This window comes from Passer domesticus, chromosome 1 (assembly GCF_036417665.1).
Source record: "Passer domesticus isolate bPasDom1 chromosome 1, bPasDom1.hap1, whole genome shotgun sequence".
In the NCBI taxonomy this organism is placed as follows: domain Eukaryota; kingdom Metazoa; phylum Chordata; class Aves; order Passeriformes; family Passeridae; genus Passer; species Passer domesticus.
In genome coordinates, this window is record NC_087474.1 from 72,124,403 (window position 1) to 72,143,836 (window position 19,434).

Sequence of the window (19,434 nt, forward strand, 5' to 3'; positions counted from 1 at the left end):
CCAGGAATTGAGTGTGGTGTGAAGTTGCTTCAGTGGGTGCTGAGGTCTTAGTTCCCACATTCTGGACTCCATCTCTTGGCTGGTGGCACTAATGCCTAGGCAGCCCCCAAGCTGGTGGGACCATGTCCTGCATGTTGCTGGCACCAGGGAGGCACCTTGGCTGCCAGAAAATTGTGTATCCTTTTGCATCCAACATATTGCCTGGGGAGAGGGAGATGACTCCAGGCAGCTCACAAGAGGGTGGCCTAGACCAGAGGCTGCTGGTGTGCAGTGGTGAGTCCCTTCCCTTCCACAGGAGGGACTGCAGCCAGCTGGTGCCAGGGCACAGGTCCTGTGCTCAGCAGATGCCGATTTAAAGACCAGTCCAATAGGCAGGTTTCATCCTGTCACTGTTGAAGCTGCAAACGCTGGCATGTGCTCCTTGCAGTGAGACGTTGTGACAGACTGGATTTAATTTATTTGTAAGTTTGGGTTGTTTTTTTTTTAATTTTTAATTTTTTAAAAAAATTTTTACCGGGGTAAAAGGGCCAATGAGATCGGAACCGTTGGGTGTTTTTGTGCAGCTTCCAGTACAAATGCCAGTGAAGGGAGTGAGTGGTGTCCACAGGCCTGTGTCCATAACATGGGCAGGGGCTGGAGGTGCTTATGGCTGTTTCCTAACTGAGCCTTGACTCCCTTAAGGACTTAAGTAGTTCCTGTGAAAACAGAAATGGATGATGTCCCATTGGGCCTTTGGTGGAGGGAATGTAAATGAGGGCATCCTTGGGCAAGCTTTGTTAAAATTGGGCTGTAGCCCTCTCTGTTTAGTGTTGCTTCTGGTTCGAGCTGAAGCTGCCTTGGCAGCAAAATGGTAAGCCAGACTTGTTTGTGTAAACCTTTGTTGACAAAATAACTGGATGTACTACTCCTTTCAAAATGCTTGCCGAGAGATTTTTTTTGTCCTTTTTTTGGTTGCTGTGGGTGTTGGGTTACAGAGTTTGATTTCTTGGCCCAGAGCTGCCTGTACTGTAAGACTCTCTGGGCATAGCTCAGCCTTCTTCAAAGTGTAGTAGCTTGTCCCTCGTGCGAAATGCACATCCTGCTGCCAAAATGCTGGCTGCTTTCACTGCACTCATTGTGTTGCTTGTTTTGTTGTTGGTTTTTTTTTTGTTTTGTTTTTTAATCCCTGCCAAGTAATTTGTCCTAGAATTTTTTGGGGGGGGGGAGGGTGAGGGGTGGAAATGTTTTTGATCACAATTCAGCAGCTGAATTACAATATGTCAGTAGAAGAGCAAAGAAAAAGCTATTGATGGTCATCCTAAACTATACTTGGTTTTTTTGCAAGTTGGCGGTGTCTGTCTTTTCTTTGGCACATGGATGGTCTTAAGCTCTCCTGCCTCCTGGTGGGGATTGCTGATGGGGCTTGTGGAGTTTTCAGTGTGAAGTGACAGTGACAGTACACTGTGGTACACTTACCACTTAAGGTCTGCCTGGAAATGTTAATCTTTTGCTTTGGCAGTGATGTAGCCCCTGAGGAACTGAAGGGTGAGAATGCTCAAATAGGGATTTCCAAAGACCCCAAGACAATTATGGGGCTCATGAAAATATGATGACTTACCTATGTCACTTATATCTTTATATCAATTTGCTGACTTAATTTATTTGAATGCTAAAGGCTTTAGGGAAATACTTTTCCAGGGAGTTAATATTTTAACAAAAGTGAGTACTAAATTTGATGTAGACTACTATTCCTTTTGATAAATTAGCATTTGTCTCCTAAAAGTAAAGTAGAAAACATATGCCCCATGAGCCAAATTCCATTTAGCTTTATGCTGAGATAAATTCAGAATAACTTCATTGTTGTCAGTATATAACTTCATTATAACACTGCAATTAATGCAAGACACTAAACCAGAAAAAAAATAACCTGAGTAAAGAGACATAAACGAAGGCCAAAATGGCAACAAGAGAAGTTGGTTCGCCAAATTTTACTCTTCAATTTCTGCAACATTCATTTTAGTGTTTTGTTGGGTTTTTTTCCCCTCCTCTTAATTACCTGGGAGAACACTTCCTGGCTGTGACAAATTTCTCCATGAGGGATTCATTACAAGGATTTTAACAATTAAGTTTTGCCTCCTGCCTAACACCTGGTACATGCCTACTGCTGTTTGCAGAATAAAGGATTAGTGGGACTAATGCTCTGACTTGATAATACTTATGTTTCTGTTCTCTGTTAGAGCTGATCAGGTTGCATTTTCTTACATAGTATTCTTCTTCAGTTTTTCTTTCTTTCTTTTTTTTTTTTTTTTCTTTTCTCTTTCACTGAATTAAAAACAACCTGTGTAGACTCCGGCTTTGGGGGTTTATTTGGTTTTGTTTGGATTTTTGTTTTGTTTCAGATGCACACAACTAATGTCTCCTTTGTGTTTCCATTTCCTTTAGGATGACAGTGATGGGATTCCCTGGTCAGAGGAGAGGGTGGTGCGGAAGGTCCTTTATTTATCACTGAAGGAGTTCAAGAATGCACAGAAGCGGCAGCACAGCGATGGCATTAGCGGGAGCCTCAAGGCAGTGAACGGTGAGACACCTCTGTGGTACTGCTGGAAGGACTCAGTCCTTCTTCCATGCTGTAGCAGGGAGGCAGACCAGTGTACCATCTGGCATATATACTGTGCCCTTTGGATCTGCTCAGAGGAACTTGTTTCTGGAATGCTTGAAATGCCTGGGTTGAAGAATCTGTATGTTTTGGTTTCTGGCTAACTGATTTAGATGGGGATAAGGGTGGAGGGCAGGTGGGAGGACAGGGACAGGCTGCCAATCCAGAGCAAAGGAGCCCTTCTAGTCAGTCTGCTTCCTGATATGCTGAGTGTGTCAGCAGAGAAGGTAACCATTTAGAGGTGATTGCCTTCAGTTGCCTTGGGGAAGTACAGTTGGACAGAATTTGCATACTGTCACTTAGATGCAAGAAACTGGCTTGCTAGCATCTTTCTCTGGAGTGATCCAAGTCCACAGGTGAAGTAGCACAGGATCTACATACAGAGTTTAAAGGGCTGAGAGGACACAAGCGGTGTGACATTGGACTCCCCTAGTTTAGTAGCTCACAGAGCAGTTGTTTAAAGGTATTAAAAGGAGTTTCAGACAAGCTTAGATGACAGGAGCTTGAAAGGAATTGAATTTTATTTCTTTAATGCTCTAGTCAGTTATTATCTGTTGCTTCCCCTTCCCCTAAAGCTTGCTTTAAAAATCTGTGGTATCCTGAGAGGTGAATATAAAGTGTGTCTCTTTCAGATTCACTTAGACCCTTACTTGAAAAGGCTTTGTCATGCTAGCTTGAGCCTTGAAAGTGATGACTAGCAGGATTCAGATTTCTGGGCAGGCTTACAGTTTTCACTCACAAGAGCTTATTTGTTTCTTTATGGATGTTTATGGCAGTTCCTTTTAGGCATGTGCATAGCTATACATGTGCTAATGCATTAAAGCAGCAGCTGGGTGCTTGCTTGCTAGGTTATTCATATTTATATGTAGCTTGTGTTGTTGACATGGTGAGTCAGATTCCACTGGGTGTTACTGCCGACAAGGCAAAAAACTGGAATGGCTGGATAACTACAGGCAGCATGAGAAAGTCACTGTATTGCATAAGAAATTGCAAACTCCTTAATGTGATTAAAGACGACCTCGGACTTCCCAGTTCAGTAATAATATCAAATGCTGATCTGATGGGAAGGGCATCTAGGTTTAAGAGCAAGCCATTTATAAGCTTGGAGGTGTACACAAAACAGCATTGGCTTTTTTCCTTCCAACACCTCTGCATCATTGATCTTCTGTCAAACACAATTTCTCTTGGAAAGTTTCTTATTCCATTGTGGGGGTTTTGTTTAGTCAAAGGAAAAAAGTCCAAAGGCATGAAGCACGGTAATTGTGTGTTAGAAGGCTTTGATGATGTGCCAGGTTATGGGATGACTGAGGTTTTCATGGTGTCTAGTTTCTCCAAAGGCAGCTTAGATAAAAAGTGAATTGGCTGGGAATGCTGTGTCAATGCAGGTACCAGACATGGAGTGTGCCACTGGCTTCCCCTGGCACCAGCAGAGCTCACATCTTCAGAGCTTTTCTCCTTCACAGAAATAGATGACCAGTTATTTGAGGGTTGGGGTTTTTTTATTTGAGCCAGAATGAAATTCCATGTTGCTTTCTGTTTGCTGAATGATTTTTTTTTTAAAGTCCTGTCTTGGCATTGCTGTGTTTCAACATCTCTGTCCAAAAGCATTTTTTTTAGCCATTGATATTTAGAAGAATGTTTCATTATGGAGAGAAAAATGAGCAAAAGGGAGGAGGATTGATATTGTGCAGTGACATCAAGAAAATTAATTTAAAAATGCAATTTGTTTATTATATTTAAAAAAAGAGAAGTAGCCATATATTTTCAAATCTGTGGGTCTCTATGGACTGGTGAAAAAGCGGGTCATGCTGAGAAATTACTGAGCTGTTTTGAATTCAGGGAAATGTGTAGCCTTTTAAGAATGAGTCCTAGATCCGAGATTTCATACTGTTGGGAAGAAAAAAATACTTCCTTGTATGTGTTCTTCGTTCAAATTTCAGGCCACATCCATTGTTTTTTGCATGTTGCTCCAAAGGGTAACATATGGTTAAATATAATTTTATGTGAGTGACCCATTTTTTTATTCATTTATTTATGTGACTGTTGAAAATTGAATAGGTCACCTTTCAGTACCTGGCAAATGTAACCTTTTTCAAAAGTGGAAAGGAAAGGTGTGAAGGGGATTCAGGCTGTCTGAACTCCCTGCTCTGTGCAGGAATATGGATTGGTCTGGTGTGCTTCAAGTAGCTGAGGGGACTGCAAACAGCTAGGTAGCAGGATTTCATCTTTGTGCCACCATCTGTCATGCAGAGAGACTTTCTGTGGTCTAGTTTTAGAACTGCCATTCCTTACATTTACTTATTCATAGACTTGCAAGCCATAGTTTGTTTTAGTAGAAGTATTTATATGTAGCAATAGAGGAAGGTAAATGGTACCCCAGCTCATTGCAACTTGTGTCTTTAAGCAGTTTTTATGCATTTGGAGTAGCCGAAGTTTGATCAACATGCTACAATAGTTGTTTTGCCAGTGTTTGTTAAGCTGCAGCTGAATTTGTATGAAAATGATAGTCAATTGTATTTCATCTGGTGAGTTCAGTAGTATCATTAATGATTTGGTAGCTGGAATAATGGTGCCTCTTTGATTGATAGTGTGAAAAGCAAATTAATTTTAAATGTGGAAGATGAACCTATTAACAGAAGTCTTTTCTGTATTAAAGTTTCTGCAAGCTCTGATGTGCTGGTGGTGGCACAGAGACAATTAACTTCTGTGCTTCTGAATAATAAAGATTAAATTTAAAATAAATAAAAATTGAAATTACTTCTGGCAATTCTATGTATGATGATACCTTAGCTGTCTCTGTCTTACTAGTAAATCTACTTGTTATCCTGAAAATAACCCTACCATTTTCAGTTTGGGTCTGAAACCCTGTTACTAAAGTGGTTCTGATTAAAGAGTGGCGAGTGGGCGATATTTTGGTTGTAATTTCAGTGGTTATATTGCATGTGCCTTTTTGTTGACTCTGGATATTTGCAGAGTATAGATCAACGCCATGCAGCATGCCTTTGTTTCCTACATGTTACTCTTCAGCCCTTGGGAATGTAAAATTTGAAGGCGGTGGTTGTGCTGGTTGTCACAAAACTCTCTGCAGCCCTAAAAGGGATACTGGAACTGTGATTACGGAAATAAGGTCATGTGCTGGAAAAATCCAGTGGGATTTCTTTAGTGCTTTTGATTACTGCTGCTTGTAATTTGTGTTAGGATTTTAAGAATAGGGATTCGTTTTTCAGAATAGTGATACCAATTTTCAGAGATCCTCATCTAAAAGGAGAACTAAATCCTTTGGGAAATTGTTTTCTTCTTGTGCAGCTTAAAATGTGAGATAGGGCTATAAAAAAGGCAATGAAAGATGTAATAATGGCTTGCATTCTGTTGATGAGAGTAAATCCAGTACCCTCAAAAGACTATATCATAAAGCAAACTTTTATGACCTAAGACTTTTAAGTTCTGTTTTTCAAGACTCGCAATGAAGAAATCTGTGATGCAGAAGTATGCTTCTTGAATGGAAAAAGTGATGAAGTTTCCTTATTTGTTTAAGGTGGTTAGTTAATCTACAGAGATGACAAACCAGATGTTAGAATTATTCAAGCAGATAGCTTGTTTTCACCAGCTATACTTTGTCCTAGAAAGGTGTCGTGGCAGTTTCCAAACATGTCATCTAGTTTAAGCTCACAGCAGGCGTAATCTGTCTGGGAAATCAAATGTATGTGAGGGAATGCTTTGGTTCAAGGCAGAAGTTGAAGTTTTCTTCATTAAGTAAATAAAGGGATGAGTGAAAAAAAGTAATTTTTCTATTCTGAGAGATTTCACCTTGCATTTAAGGTTATCAAAGGAACTTACTTATTTTATGTATGTTCTTTAAATGGAGTAGGAACCATATCAGCATGTGGACAGACATGGTGGTTAGACCATAAAGTCTCTGGTGCCCCTTTCTCCCATCACGGATCATTTTGGTTGGAAAAGACTTCCAGCCTTTGATCTACTACCTTGTCAACTAGACCACAGCAGTAAGTACTACATTGTTTCTTGAACATCTCCAGGGATGGGGACTGCACCATTCTGTACTGGTCTGCTTCTGCCCTGGGCCATTCCCACATGAAAGTTCACATGACTTCTGATGTATCATTTTTTCCACAAATGATACATCTCCACACTGAGAGGCAGGAGTCTCTGAGACAGTTCTTGGTGGGACTGTGGTGCCAGACCCAGTGGCAGCACCAACCTCTGATTCCTGGGTTCTGCCCATCCCTTGGCTTCCACATTGTCTGTTCAAGCCAGCAGTGCAGTCTGAAAATAGTTCTTCTTGTCATTGATGCATGCATTTTCAAATGTTTCCTGCTCACTGCATGGGGATTTCTGTCCATGCTCCCCAGTGAGCCACGTTGAAAGGAAGGTGCCCAGTGATAGAGTGGCATGGTTCTGTCTTCACCTGACTTCAGCTTGTTGGTGAAACCTCTTTTCCCTGGCTGTGTAGATGGTACTCCAGGCATGGCATGAAAATCACAACAGATGTGGTAGAAATGCCTAAACACTGCTAAGCCGGTGCTCCAGCTCAGTGCTGTGTATCTGCCAAAAGCTAACTAAGAGAGGATAGCAGCAGCTGCCAGCTGGGCAACCCTTAAACCACGTTTCTTCTCTTCTGACTCCTGCAGATGATAACACGGCAGCCCTTAGGGGGAAGTGCTGTTGTTTCAGCTGCGCCTCTGTATGCCCAGAGCAGTGTGGGTCTCCTTCCCTGGCTGGGTTGCTACTCAGCCTTCAATTTTGAACAAGAAAACAGCCCTCTTCATTCACTGTGATGGTTCAGATGTACTGATAACTTCATCTCTCTTATTTCTGAAGGCTGCAATTAAGTACTGCAAGAAGGTTTTATGCTAACGTTTGGCTAGGGAGCTTTTCACTCCATCAGTGATGTGAGATTGCATTTGTTGACAGTGGGTAATGTCTGTCTGTCTCCTAAGCTTAATAGAAGATTGTAACTGTGCCAAGGACCCTTGTCTGTAAGTGGATTTAAAAAACGCATTTACAGAAACAGAAATACCTCTCTCAACTTAGCAGTATTTTCGCTTTACATTCAGAGTAAACAGCCTTTTTGGCTAGTTTTAAACTGTGATGAAATATAGATGTTTTCAGCTAAAAGGTTCAGAAAATAAGCGTTTGAGCAAATTTGTCATGGCACTCAACATCACTTTCACTTTGATGCTTGCTGTCAAGTGAATTTAAAGATTAACAAATAAATAACAGGATGTTTGAGTTGGGCTTCATTGAAAATTTCTAAATCTCTTTTCCTTTCTTTGTTTTCTAGAATGGATTTAATTTTGAGCCTGCCAGGGACTTGCTTGTTCATTGGCTGAGACATGTTCTTCTTTGCCTTTTCCATCATCACCATTTATAAAAAAATTGTGCAGGCCAAATTATGCCCTCAGTAATGTCAACCGGATTTGATTATGTTCATCCAAATTGTGCTCCTGTCTTAATAAAATTTGTGTTTAGCAAGACTGATAGAACATTTTCTTTCACAGGACACCCATATTCCTTTTCCTCTAAAATGTAAAAGAGATGGATATTTCTTTAACCTATGAAACAGAGAAATTGTATAATTAATTTTCTTAAAATTTATTTCATCACAGTCTAAAATGAGCTTCTGTTGCTCCTGAGTGAATTTCTAGGCAAACAAATTCTAAAAATAATCTTGCCTCCTTACATATTGCTAATTATAGGTGATAGAAAAAGAAAATGGCAATGAAGAATCTGCAGAAGCATGTGCATTATCTGTAGCAGACTGAGTTATTGTAGGCCTAAAATAAATAAGTTAAGGAAAGGTGAGAAAGAGTTCAGCAGTAGCTGATGAGTCTGCCCCCCCTCCTTTCACCTTGTGCCTTTTGCTGGCTCTGCCATTTTTCTGCCCATGCAGTTCAGCCAGGGCAGAGTACTAATGTGGCAGAAAACTAGCCCAGAAAAAAATATTTAAAACAAGAAGTAATTTTCTTCTAGTTTAATAAACTACACATGTTCATTAAGAGGTTAGGTGAGCACCATGTGCTCTATTGGTGGAAATGGGGGAGCAGAGTACCTTGACTGAAAGTTGTAGGAAGAGGATGTCAGACTCCTCATGCCTTTTGATAATAGCAAGCTGCTTGAGCTGGCACATTCATCTTGTCTAACCACAGCCTTAGGATTGCCGCAGTCTTCTCGTCTAACCACAACCTCAGATGCTAGAAGGGACAACAGTTGCCAGGAATATGAGCAAAAAAAGATTCAGCTTAAAAGTTCATTGAAAAGTGCTTCACAAGTGTAGGTGTTAGTTTTATGTTTCTCTTAAAAACAAACAAAACAAAAATCAACCCACTGCCGGCTGGTCTAGAAAAGTGATTGTCCCACTCTGCACTGCTGCAGCCTCAGCTCCAGTCCTGTGTGCAGCTTTGGATACCACAATATAAGAAATGTATAAAGTTGTTGGAGAGTCCAAAGGAAGACTATGAAGGTGGTGAAGGGCCTTGAGGGGAAGCCATATGAGGAGCAGCTGAGGTCACTTGGTCTGTTCAGCCTGCAAAAGCGGAGACTGAGGGGAAACCTCATCACAGTCTGTGACTGCCTCGTGAGGGGCAGAGCAGGAGCAGACACTGATCTCTTCCCGCTGGTGTCCAGTGACAGGAGTCAAGGGAGTGGCCTGAGGATGTGTCAGGGAGGGTTTAGGCTGAATATTTAAAAAGGGTTTTTGACCCAGAGGGTGCTTGGGCACTGGAACAGGCTCCTAGGGAAGTGATCATAGCACCAAGCCTGACAGAGTTTGAGAAACATTTGGACAGTGCTCCCAGGAATGGTGTGACTTTCGGGGATGGTGCTGTGCAGGGCTGAGAGTTGGACTCGATGATCCTTGTGGGTCCCTTTTAACTCAGGATATTCTATGATTCTATCAACCATCTTGAGCACCCCCCAAACCCCACAAATAAACACACCAAGAAAGCCCCACCCAAAACAAAAAACCCCAAACTCACCACTTATAGTGGTGAAATTTGTTGTGTTGACTCTCCATGAGACAAAACTTGGCCTGAACATCAACAGAGAAAATAATTTTGTTTTCTTTGACTCAGGGTAATTTTGCATAGCTGCTGCCTTGTGTTTGTTTTCTGTTATCAGCAGTCTGGAGAGTACTCTTGAGTGTGGACAGACAAACTGTTTCATTCTCTCTTTAACAACTGTAAAATCTCAAGCCTAAATTTGCACCATGGCATCTTTTTGGCTGGTATTTACAACCAAAACAGTGGTGATGGTTTTACATCACAGGATTTCCACCTCTGTCCAAAATTGTACCTTTTGTCAATTCTAGTTTGCCTGTTTTGGAAATGGGAATAAGACATACCCCTGCATCTGTCATTAAAACGGCATATTCCATTTTATTAAGAAAATAGGAATGTAATGGGAAATAAAATGAGCATTACAACTAAGTGCAGAGAGAAGTTGCACTCATACACACGGACTGGTGTCATGCAGTTTACTGTAGTCAATCCTAGGGAACTGTATTTTCTAAAACTGTCTCTGCTTGGCTTTGAAGAAGGCCATTGCTAATTATTTTTACACTGCAGCTTTGAGCTTTTAGTGCAAGACTACATTTGTGGAGTACTTTCAGAGTATTAGAGAGAATATGTTTTCAGCCTTCAAGAGACTGTCTTGTATCCTAGAACCTTCACAGCAGTTTGTATTTGATGTGGGGGTGTTTTAGAAATTACTTTCTGTTTTAAATAGTGTGAGAACTATTTGCTTCAGCAGGACATTTCTAAGGCCATTAGGCTGTGTTTAATTGGAGCAGGTGTCATGTATGCTGTAAGCCCTATTGTGTCAACCCTGGCAGTAAAGTGGTTTTAGAAGAAAAAGCAGAGATTCTGTAAATGCTGATGGGCACAGTAGCCAATTCAGCAAGTTGCCTGACACAGCTGCCAGTGTACCATACTCTTCACCTCAAATGCCCTACTGTGTTCAGAGGCATTGACTTGTTAAGAATATGGGATGCCAATCAAAATGGGTTTAGGGATCCTTGTAGTGATGTGGAGTAAACTGTATGTACCAGTAGAGTGGTGTCACGTTTTTTTAAGTGTCATTGAGTCACATCTGAATGTAGAATTTCTAATGTGAAAAGCAAGAAAATCAGTCCCTTTTTTAGAGCAATGAAACTCTTCAGGAATTAGTCACATTTTTTTCACGACTCATAACAGCTTGGGAGATTGGTCTGTGCTCTGAGTGCGTGCCTCCACATTTCAGTTGGGTTTCATTTGAATCTTTTTGGTTTAAATCTGCAAGAAACCATTCTGAAATAACTGCTCTCTTTAAGTAACTGATGATGATGAGAAGTTCATCACATAGCAGATCCGTTCCAGAGCTTGTGGGTGAATGTCTTCCAAAAAATAAATACAGCCTAGTACGTATACTGTTAAGTCATAGCAGATTGCTTTCCATAGTAATATATGTGCCTTCATTTCAAAATCTTTGTGTGTGTGTGTGTCTGACTAGCACAGGTTTATTACAAGCAGTTAAGGTGATGTTGTATTCAGAATTAGTTGAATACATGTTTTCAATAACATGCCTTTGATGCCCTTTGTTTCCCAATTTAAATGAATTTAATACTGGAAGCATTATTGGTCAAGTCAAAAGTGTAGATACAGAAGCCTTGGGCTTAGGGCAACAAGGGGTAACAGTGACAAGCTTAACTCATAAATGTTTTTTTTCTGATACCTCTGAAGGAATTTCCATCTCTGAGTGCTAAAGACAGCTGAATTTCCACCCTTATCCACCCTCTGCATCTTGTTTTCTGCCCTTATGAGACTGTTAGTGAGCATTGCAATCACAGTCAGGACCGTGTGATATTTCAGATGTGTCCACTAAGAGGCTAACTCATTCCAGATAAGCCCTGAACAGACAACATTCATTTTTTACTTTGCTCAGAATTTCCTGTGCTTTGTTCTGCATCTGTTTGTGAAAGACTGCGTTATCTTTGAAAGCCTTCATCTTGTTTTCTTTATTCAAGCTATATGCTAAAATGGAAAAAAGGGAAGAGCTGGAAGGAGCCCAGCTGGAGCAATCTGCCAAAGATCCCACAGAGGGATGGAACTGGCAGACTCCTGAAACCTCATCAGCTGACCTCTGGTACAATTTGGGAAGCCAGGAGATAAGCCACTTTTCCTGCTAAAGGTTTGGCAGCCTCAGCCAGCCATTCCGAGTAATGCCTAAAGACCACACCAGAATTTAATTGCATTTTCTCCTCCTTCTTTCATCCTTCACTCAGTTTCAGTAGTGGTTGACCTCAAAAATATTTCAGTTCAGCCTCTTCTTAGTCTTTGTGTGTGTGTGTGCACGTGTGTAAACACATGTTAGAGCTAAATTGTATCCTGACATAGTCTCTTCCCGACAGATTGTCTCAAAAGCAGGTTCTCCCTAAATACCTCCCTCATACAGTGGTTGTTGTCTCTAGTGCTGTGAAAGGTGAGAGTGTTCCGTGGCCAGCTGTTTTTAAAGATGCCCTTCAAGCACCCCAGTTTTCTTAAGTTACGCTGCCTGTGGGTGTGGATGGATTGAAAGAAGCTTAACAGTGATGAAAATGGCACAGAAGGAGCACAGTTTTTTGCCTTTCTTCAATCCATGGGAAATTTCTTTTTGTTCAGGGTGGAAATGCTGTCATGATGTTAGCAAGAAGGTGCAACAATAGAAGTGTGTCCTTTCATATCTATGTATTTTCACATTGAGAAAAGGTATCTGAGTTGTACTGCCACATGCGCATACAGGTATATTGGATGGACGTGGCTGAAGAGGAATTTCATCCGCTTTTGATTTTCCTGACCCCTGCACCCTTGCTGGGATGTTGAGATCTTGTTTCAGAGCCTCAGGCTCTCTCAGTCTGTGGCTCCATATCCCAGAACTATAAGATTGCACGGAGCTACAAACCTGAGGCTTGGCACAGCAGTGGGCTGGGGCTGGGCATATTCCTGTTACACAGTCTGCATGCAGGACTTTATATCTCTTCCCTCCTCTTGCTTCATGTGGTCTATCTGTTTACAAACATGCTGCTTCTCTTCCAAGGAGAAGACACCTAATTTTTCTCTTTAATGTGACAATCTATTTGATGGGGCAGTAAGCAAATAAGTCTGTTTTGCCAAGATAATAAAATCTGGTGCTTTCTAGAGTAGTTGTTCTGCCTCTTTGCATCTCGGGAGGTCAGCAGCAATTACCTTCAGGTGGAAGTCATGAATAAGGGATAGAAGTTACAGGAATGTGGCATGAATTCCAAATCTTCTTGCAACATGGGGTTTTGCTGCTCTTCTCCCCCTCCCCAAAATCAATTGAAGATGGCCTTTTGTGCAACAATGAGGTCTGTGGTTAGGGACTAGTTGTCAAGTTTTATTTAGATGGAAACCTATCCCAGAAGCGTTACCTCATTTCATTGTCCTGCAGGGATGAACTTCAAATGACAGTTTACATTTGCCTGGAACTGACCTTCTCTAATTGAAATGAACAAGGCTGTCTTATCTAAGTAGATAAACACAGTTCATTTGCAATTGTAGATTTAAATGCACTCTTTAATAGATTACCTTGGATAGTATGGTGCTGTCCTTGAATATTTAACGTCTCATTAACAAGAGACCAGAAAGACCAGAATTGAAGAGTAAATGTTTTTTGTGAAAAAGAGGTTTTTGAGCTGCAAACTGATGCTGATCTCCACTAGGCTAGAGGAAAACTGTTTGGTACAAAGTCCCCTTTGTGCCAGCATGGAAGGCACTCCAATAAAACTGGCATGCAAAGTCATGAAGGTTGATTAACAACCACAGCATTACACAGGGTATATACAAATACTCTGCTCATAAAGTAGAATAAATGGGCCGTTGGTTAAGGCTTAGCTTAGCACAGAAAACCACCTTTCTTTCTGTTTTGCATCTAGGCTTCTGTCATTAATAGCCTGGAAAGCAGACCTTTTAGAAATAGTTGACTGATTAGAAAAATGAGTTTAAAAACTTCCTGCAAACTTGAATATTGGGGTTTATGGAGAAAGTTTTGCAGACTTTCAGATTCTCTGACATAACTGGGTATTGAGATGGTGCTGGATTGCCATCTGGCTGGATCAAAATTATAACTGCTCAGTTATTTTCTATTTAAAATAATTTTGGACTCACTGGGGGTAGTCTCATGACAACTAGATTTGCAGGGAAACTTAGAAAGGGACAGACTCTTGTGAGAAAGAGTCTGCTCTTCAATCTGTGCTTTCCTGCTTCCAGGAGAGATTCTGCTAGGACAGACAAAGGGCTCAGAAATCTTACCAAGTTTTTAGGAAAAAACTTCCAGGTTCTTTTTTTTCGTGGCTGGTGTCCCTCCTGACCTTTGTTGACTAGGTAGTTCTTCATGCAGCAGGAATGAGAATAGACTGAAGGAGATGGTGTTTTCCATGCTGTTTCCCTTTAGTCAGGTTGAAAGCAATGGAAAACTACTGGTTTGGTGTCCTCCTGTCACCAGAACTCCTCAGTTCCCTAAAGTACTAAGGACAATAGAAGGGATCTCACTGAGCTTTTGGTTGGTGTGTCTGTTGGCTCTAAAGTTGAATTCTGTTCTGCAGCTCAAAGGAGGAGGTTCTCAACCCCAAGGTTTGGGAGTGGGTAGTAGTGGCAATTTTAGCAGGATTTGGGAAATTCTTGCAGTATAAGGAGGGGAAAGGTGCCCTCTAAAAGGGGCAGATTTTGTCCTGATGTGGCCTTTGAAGCGCAGAAGATTATCTGGAGGGTAGCACTACTTACACAGGTCCTGCTCTAAAACCACGTGGGGACAAATGAAAATAGGACTTCAGCAGAATTAATTTGCTAACACATAAGAAACTTCTGTTTCAAAGGTGCACACATTTCTCTCTGCTCCCTGCCATCCCTACTCCAGAACTTGGAGCTCAACTAACTGTAGGTGCTGTTTTGAGGAAAAACTGGGGTATGGCCCTTCTGGTTGACCCCTCAACACAGAGCTTATCTGAGGACTTAAAGAAATACACTCTCTTAGTCAGAGACTACAGTGAATAACAAAGGGAAAGCTGCTGGCACCTCATGGATTGCAATAGTTTTCCACAGTATACATTTTGCCTCTCAAAATTCACCCAGGTGCGATCGATGTTTATGTCTACCCCTAAGTGGAAGTTGCAGTTTTGCTGTACTTACTAACCAGCTATGTGCAGCACATGTTGCTGGACACATCTGTACCATCTCTAAAAACGGAGCATCCAAAACCTGTGTAGGTCCCCGAAACACTGATGCATGGCTTCCTTCAGAATTATGGAGAAACTGTTCCTGGTCCAAATCTGGCAGCGTCTGCTGCTGCTGCCTGTCGTGAGAGATATTCCTATTTATACCCCTTGCTCTCTGTGAAATGTAGGTCAGGATTTTTAGCTTATGATTGCCCATAGGACAAATAATTTTCAGATACTTCCATGTTAATACCAGACAATTAGGAGTACTTCATCTCTGTTTATCTGAGCTCTTCATCATTTGTTGACAACCTTTTTCCTCCTTTTTAATTGGAAGGAGGAAAAGCTGTTTTGCTGTTTCTCAGTGTGTTTCCTCTATAGCTGCTTGTGTTTTTTATTCTGTCTTTGTCCTCTTGTTTTCTGGGCTCCCTTTGAAGTGTGAGGGTCTGTTCCCATGCCATGCCGTGCTGGCATCTCCAGGCTGCTTGCTGCAGGCTCAGTGTTACAGCTATGGAGATTTCTTTTTTCCTTTTCCCCACCCCAGCTCCTGGTCCATCCAGCCTAATGTGAGAACAGATTGGCCTTAGTATTTGGAGAAAAGATCTATAATAAGCACTGGGGATATGCTGGTAAAAAGCATCAGCATGGTATACCAGCTCTGTTGGAGTACTGACTGTACATTAATTCTCTAACTTATAATTAGCTATATTAAATTCCAATTTTGTGAAAGGAACCATTATCAAATAACACTCTGTTTGAAATCTCAAAGAAACATAAGGAATGAAAGCTTAGTCCTCTTATGCTTTCATCTTTCAGAAGCAATCCCTATCTCAACATCTTGACCTACATTTTCTTTTTACCCTCTCCAAGAAACATTGTGTGGATTTAATGTCTCAGAAGGGAGGTAAGGTTTTTTTTTTAATGTGAGTGTATGTGTTGACATATAAAGTTTGGGAAAAACAATGAGGCCTTCATGTCCCTGATGACTTTTTTTTTTCCTTAAGGCTTGAAAGTATTTTCTGTAGTATCTCTGAGGCAGATTTTTGTTTCAGAAAGCAATTAAATGTAGAAAATCCAACCTATTATTTTATTGTCCACTTAGGTAAATCTTGCTTCTGCCAAAGCCTTTTCTGATTATACATGGCAGTAGAAAAATAAATTGACCTTTCATTCCTTCTTGCATCTTACTCTCCATTTGCATCTAGTGGTACGTTTTCTTTTTGTGATTAAACAGGGTGGTTTTTATGTTTGTTTGTTTGTTTTATGGGAGGTGACATGTTTAAAATACTGGATTTGTTCCCATTGGTTCTTGCCCTTACGTGTAGCTGTTTGGTATTACTATAATCAGTTTTATATGGCAGTTAGGCTTTCACCTGGGTGTCCTGAACATGCACAGGAGCAAAGCTTTCCCATTAGACTGGTCCATCTTTCCCTGTTCAAAAGGAATTTCCAGTACTAATGGTGTGCTCAATGTCATCCTGTCTGCTTCATTCCACCACATGGGGTTATGTCCTGTCTTCTCTGACTGCAGGATGAATGTTGCTATAGCATTGCCCCATGTGGGAACAGGGAGAATTCTTCTGCCTTTTGTTCAGTGTGGTTTTTGTTGGTTTTTTGGGGAGCTGGTGTGTGTGTGTGTGCCTGTTATCACTCTGAATGCTAAATGCTTGCTTAACATTAACACTGTTTTATAGTCCTTGCAGCTTGAAAAACATTGTAGGGTGGGAATATTCTAACTTCAGGAAGACTTTGAACTGTTGCAGTTTAATATGTCTCTCTAGCTTTTTATTCACAGGGTAGTGATTGTACAGAGGGATTCCATTTGTCTTTTTTTTTCCCTCCTCCAGTATGGTCACATCATATTGAAATAGAGTTAGGCAGTGTTTTGACTATCAATAATGTACTTTTGGCCCTAGATCAGGGGATTTTTTTGATTGCAGTGATACAATGGTGAACTTCAGCATACTCACAGTCTCTTGGGTATATTTTGAAAGCTCATTTACCTCTTTAACATACATTTCTATGCTGTTCCATCGCATGTACCTCCCACCCCTTCACTTCCATTCCTCTGATGCTGTACTTAAAACAAGAAATATGCTAATGGGTGTTAGCCTTCAATTACACCAATGCATGAAAGGAACATTCTGTGTAATGAGTTCTTTGTTGGGGAGGAGGAAATAGTATTCTTAAAACATGGCAAGATAGCACTTTATCTCCTTTGCTTATTTGGAAAGATAAAATCATTAAATGCACATCAGTGTATAGTCTTGACTGTATAAGTGTGTGTTGATGGTTGTTCCAAGGTTTCTATTAAGTCAGGAAGTAGCTAATGCTGTTTCACTTCCTCTTCTGATGCCCTGAAACATGAGAAAAAAAAGCTGTTTAATAGCAGCAGAATGTTTCGTGGTGGTGGAATTTAACTCCTCTGGGGGCTGGTTTGTCGAGAAGTCTCCTTAACATTTCAGAAGCCTTTTCTCCAGCAGCAGGTTTTCAAGTGGCTGCCCCCCTACCCCAGCTCTCATCTCTTCCCCCTGTGGTTTGCCTGTAGAGCTCACAAAAGGGAGGTGAAAGTAAGGTTAAGCTGCTGGTCTCAAGAGCTGGAAATAGAGATGGAAATTGCTTGGCTTGTGAGGAGCCTTTCCTTAAAGGCTGTTACAGCACTGACGTTTCCTGTGCTGATGCTTCAGAGATCTGCAGAGATAGCACTGGCAAGAATCACTTGTTGTCCCCCCAGTTAAAACAGGAACAGTCTCCATGTACAGTGTGTCAGGTGGCCGAAGTTGGCGTTCTCCGATGCCTTTAGCATTGTGTCTCGCTCGCTTTGGCTCGTGTGCCATTCCTGCAGTGAGATCCTCGGAGCTCAGCCAATGGCTGAGCACAGGATCCTCCTGCTTTATCCCCTCACCTGCTCTCCAGTCGCTGCAGTGCTGGATCTAGTCTGAGAGGGATTTCTCCTCGGTGTCTTCCAGCTACAGATTTATTTCCTGGCGTGTACTTTTCCATTGCACGTTCCCAGCAGGTAGGTGGCTGCGGTGCATCAGAGGGATGTCCGCCAGCCTCTGCTGCTGCTGTCAGTGTCACATAGGAATGGGCTGGAATCCCTACCTTAGGCAAGTTCTCAAATAGAGGTGAAATGTCATCGCTGACGTGCAGAACAATTTGTTCATTTGTGTCAGGCTTTCGTATTGCACTTGTGCTCTCAGTTTGCTGCAGTTGGGCTCAGTGTTTTACTCTCATGAGCCTCCTCTCCTCTGACAGTAGCTCTGCAAACAGCTTACAGGGGACTGAGTGCAGCAGCAGAGCAGTTCTTCATCCCGAGCACGGAGTGTTCTCCCCTGACCTTTAATTTTAAAAAGTGAGGGAATGATACTACTCGCTTGCCTGCCCCTAAAAAAAAAAAGAAAAAAAAAAAGATTCCCTTCCCCCGAGAAGAGAAAAATACAGATATGCAACAGATTTCACCATAAGATAGGTGGATTTTTGTGATTGGTTTTTTTTAAGCATCCTGATTTTGCAAATATGGATGAAATAGGTTTACTTATTGTATGGTTTAAAAAAAAAAATCTTTCTGTGACTACACTGCTGTTTCACCTGTTAGAACCATGTCAAATGTTATAAATAATACAGTTTTATAATCAATTTAGCAAGCTAGATGAGAAACCAGTGACAAGGAGGAATGCCTCCTAAAAGATCAAAAACTGAGTTTTGGGAGCTTTCCAGGTGGTTGAATTTTCATTTTGCCTTACAATACATTGTAGATACTTTCTGTGAAGGAAAGAAAATAAACACTGAGTTGATGGTACCAAGGGGAAGAATTCTCTGCCGGGAAAAGCAGCTCTGGTTTTCCCCTGAAGAGAGCTCCCTTTCCCTATTAGCAGCGAGGTGCTGAGCATCATGGATGACACTTAGGGTTATAGACAAAAGCCTTTGAAACCAACAGCCTAAAAAAATATTTGAGAATTGCTCAGGCAGCTTTCTCCCCTCCCTCTTTCTGGGATGTCACAGGACCTTATGCTGGCCTGGTTGTCAAGTCTATGTTAAGGCTCTGAACAGACATGTGAGCACTCGGGCTGGCAGGGAATTTGAGATCTGGCTGCAGGCAGTGCCGATGCATCCCTGGCATTGTGGGGGCAGCCTTCCTCCCTGCCTGCAGTCCAACCAGACTGCCCTGGCCTCCTGCACCAGGGGAGGGCTGTCTGGCATGGTGCTGAAGAGGCTAGGGTGATATGTTAGAAGTGTCTGTGACCTATTTTTTTTTTTAGTCAGTGGATATTTAATTGTTGTAAACTTGAAGATCGTAATTCAAGTGCTTAGTAGAATGAGGTGACATGCCAGAGGAAAAAAAAAAATCTTTGTCAGCAAAAGAGGTTGACAGGTTGACTCCTGGAGCCTGACTGATGGATGATCTGAGAGTTAGGGAGGGCACATTCACTGAAAAGTTATTGAAAATGTGGAGCAAAAGTAATTAAAGTGGTTTGATTCAAATATCTGTCATATGTAACTTGAGTTCATGTAGAATATGTAGCATTTAGTTTGATTAATTTTTCCCAGGACAGTCTGAGGACTTCTTTTCTTTGCCTGAAAGTTCAGAGTACCT

General features: G+C 41.4%; 1 protein-coding gene across 15 annotated transcripts in view; it reads left to right on the plus strand.

Annotated features, from left to right (window-relative positions):
- JARID2 (jumonji and AT-rich interaction domain containing 2) overlaps nt 1-19,434 on the plus strand; it is a 212,241-nt gene that overhangs the window by 90,463 nt on the left and 102,344 nt on the right. For all 15 annotated transcript variants that reach the window (XM_064423613.1, XM_064423669.1, XM_064423578.1 and 12 more), the window contains exon 2: nt 2,422-2,557. Coding sequence is in view for 4 of the 15 variants with exons in the window: in XM_064423578.1 (XP_064279648.1) it covers nt 2,422-2,557 (136 nt within the window). In the remaining 11 variants the exon portion in view is untranslated. The remainder of the gene's footprint in view (nt 1-2,421; nt 2,558-19,434) is intronic.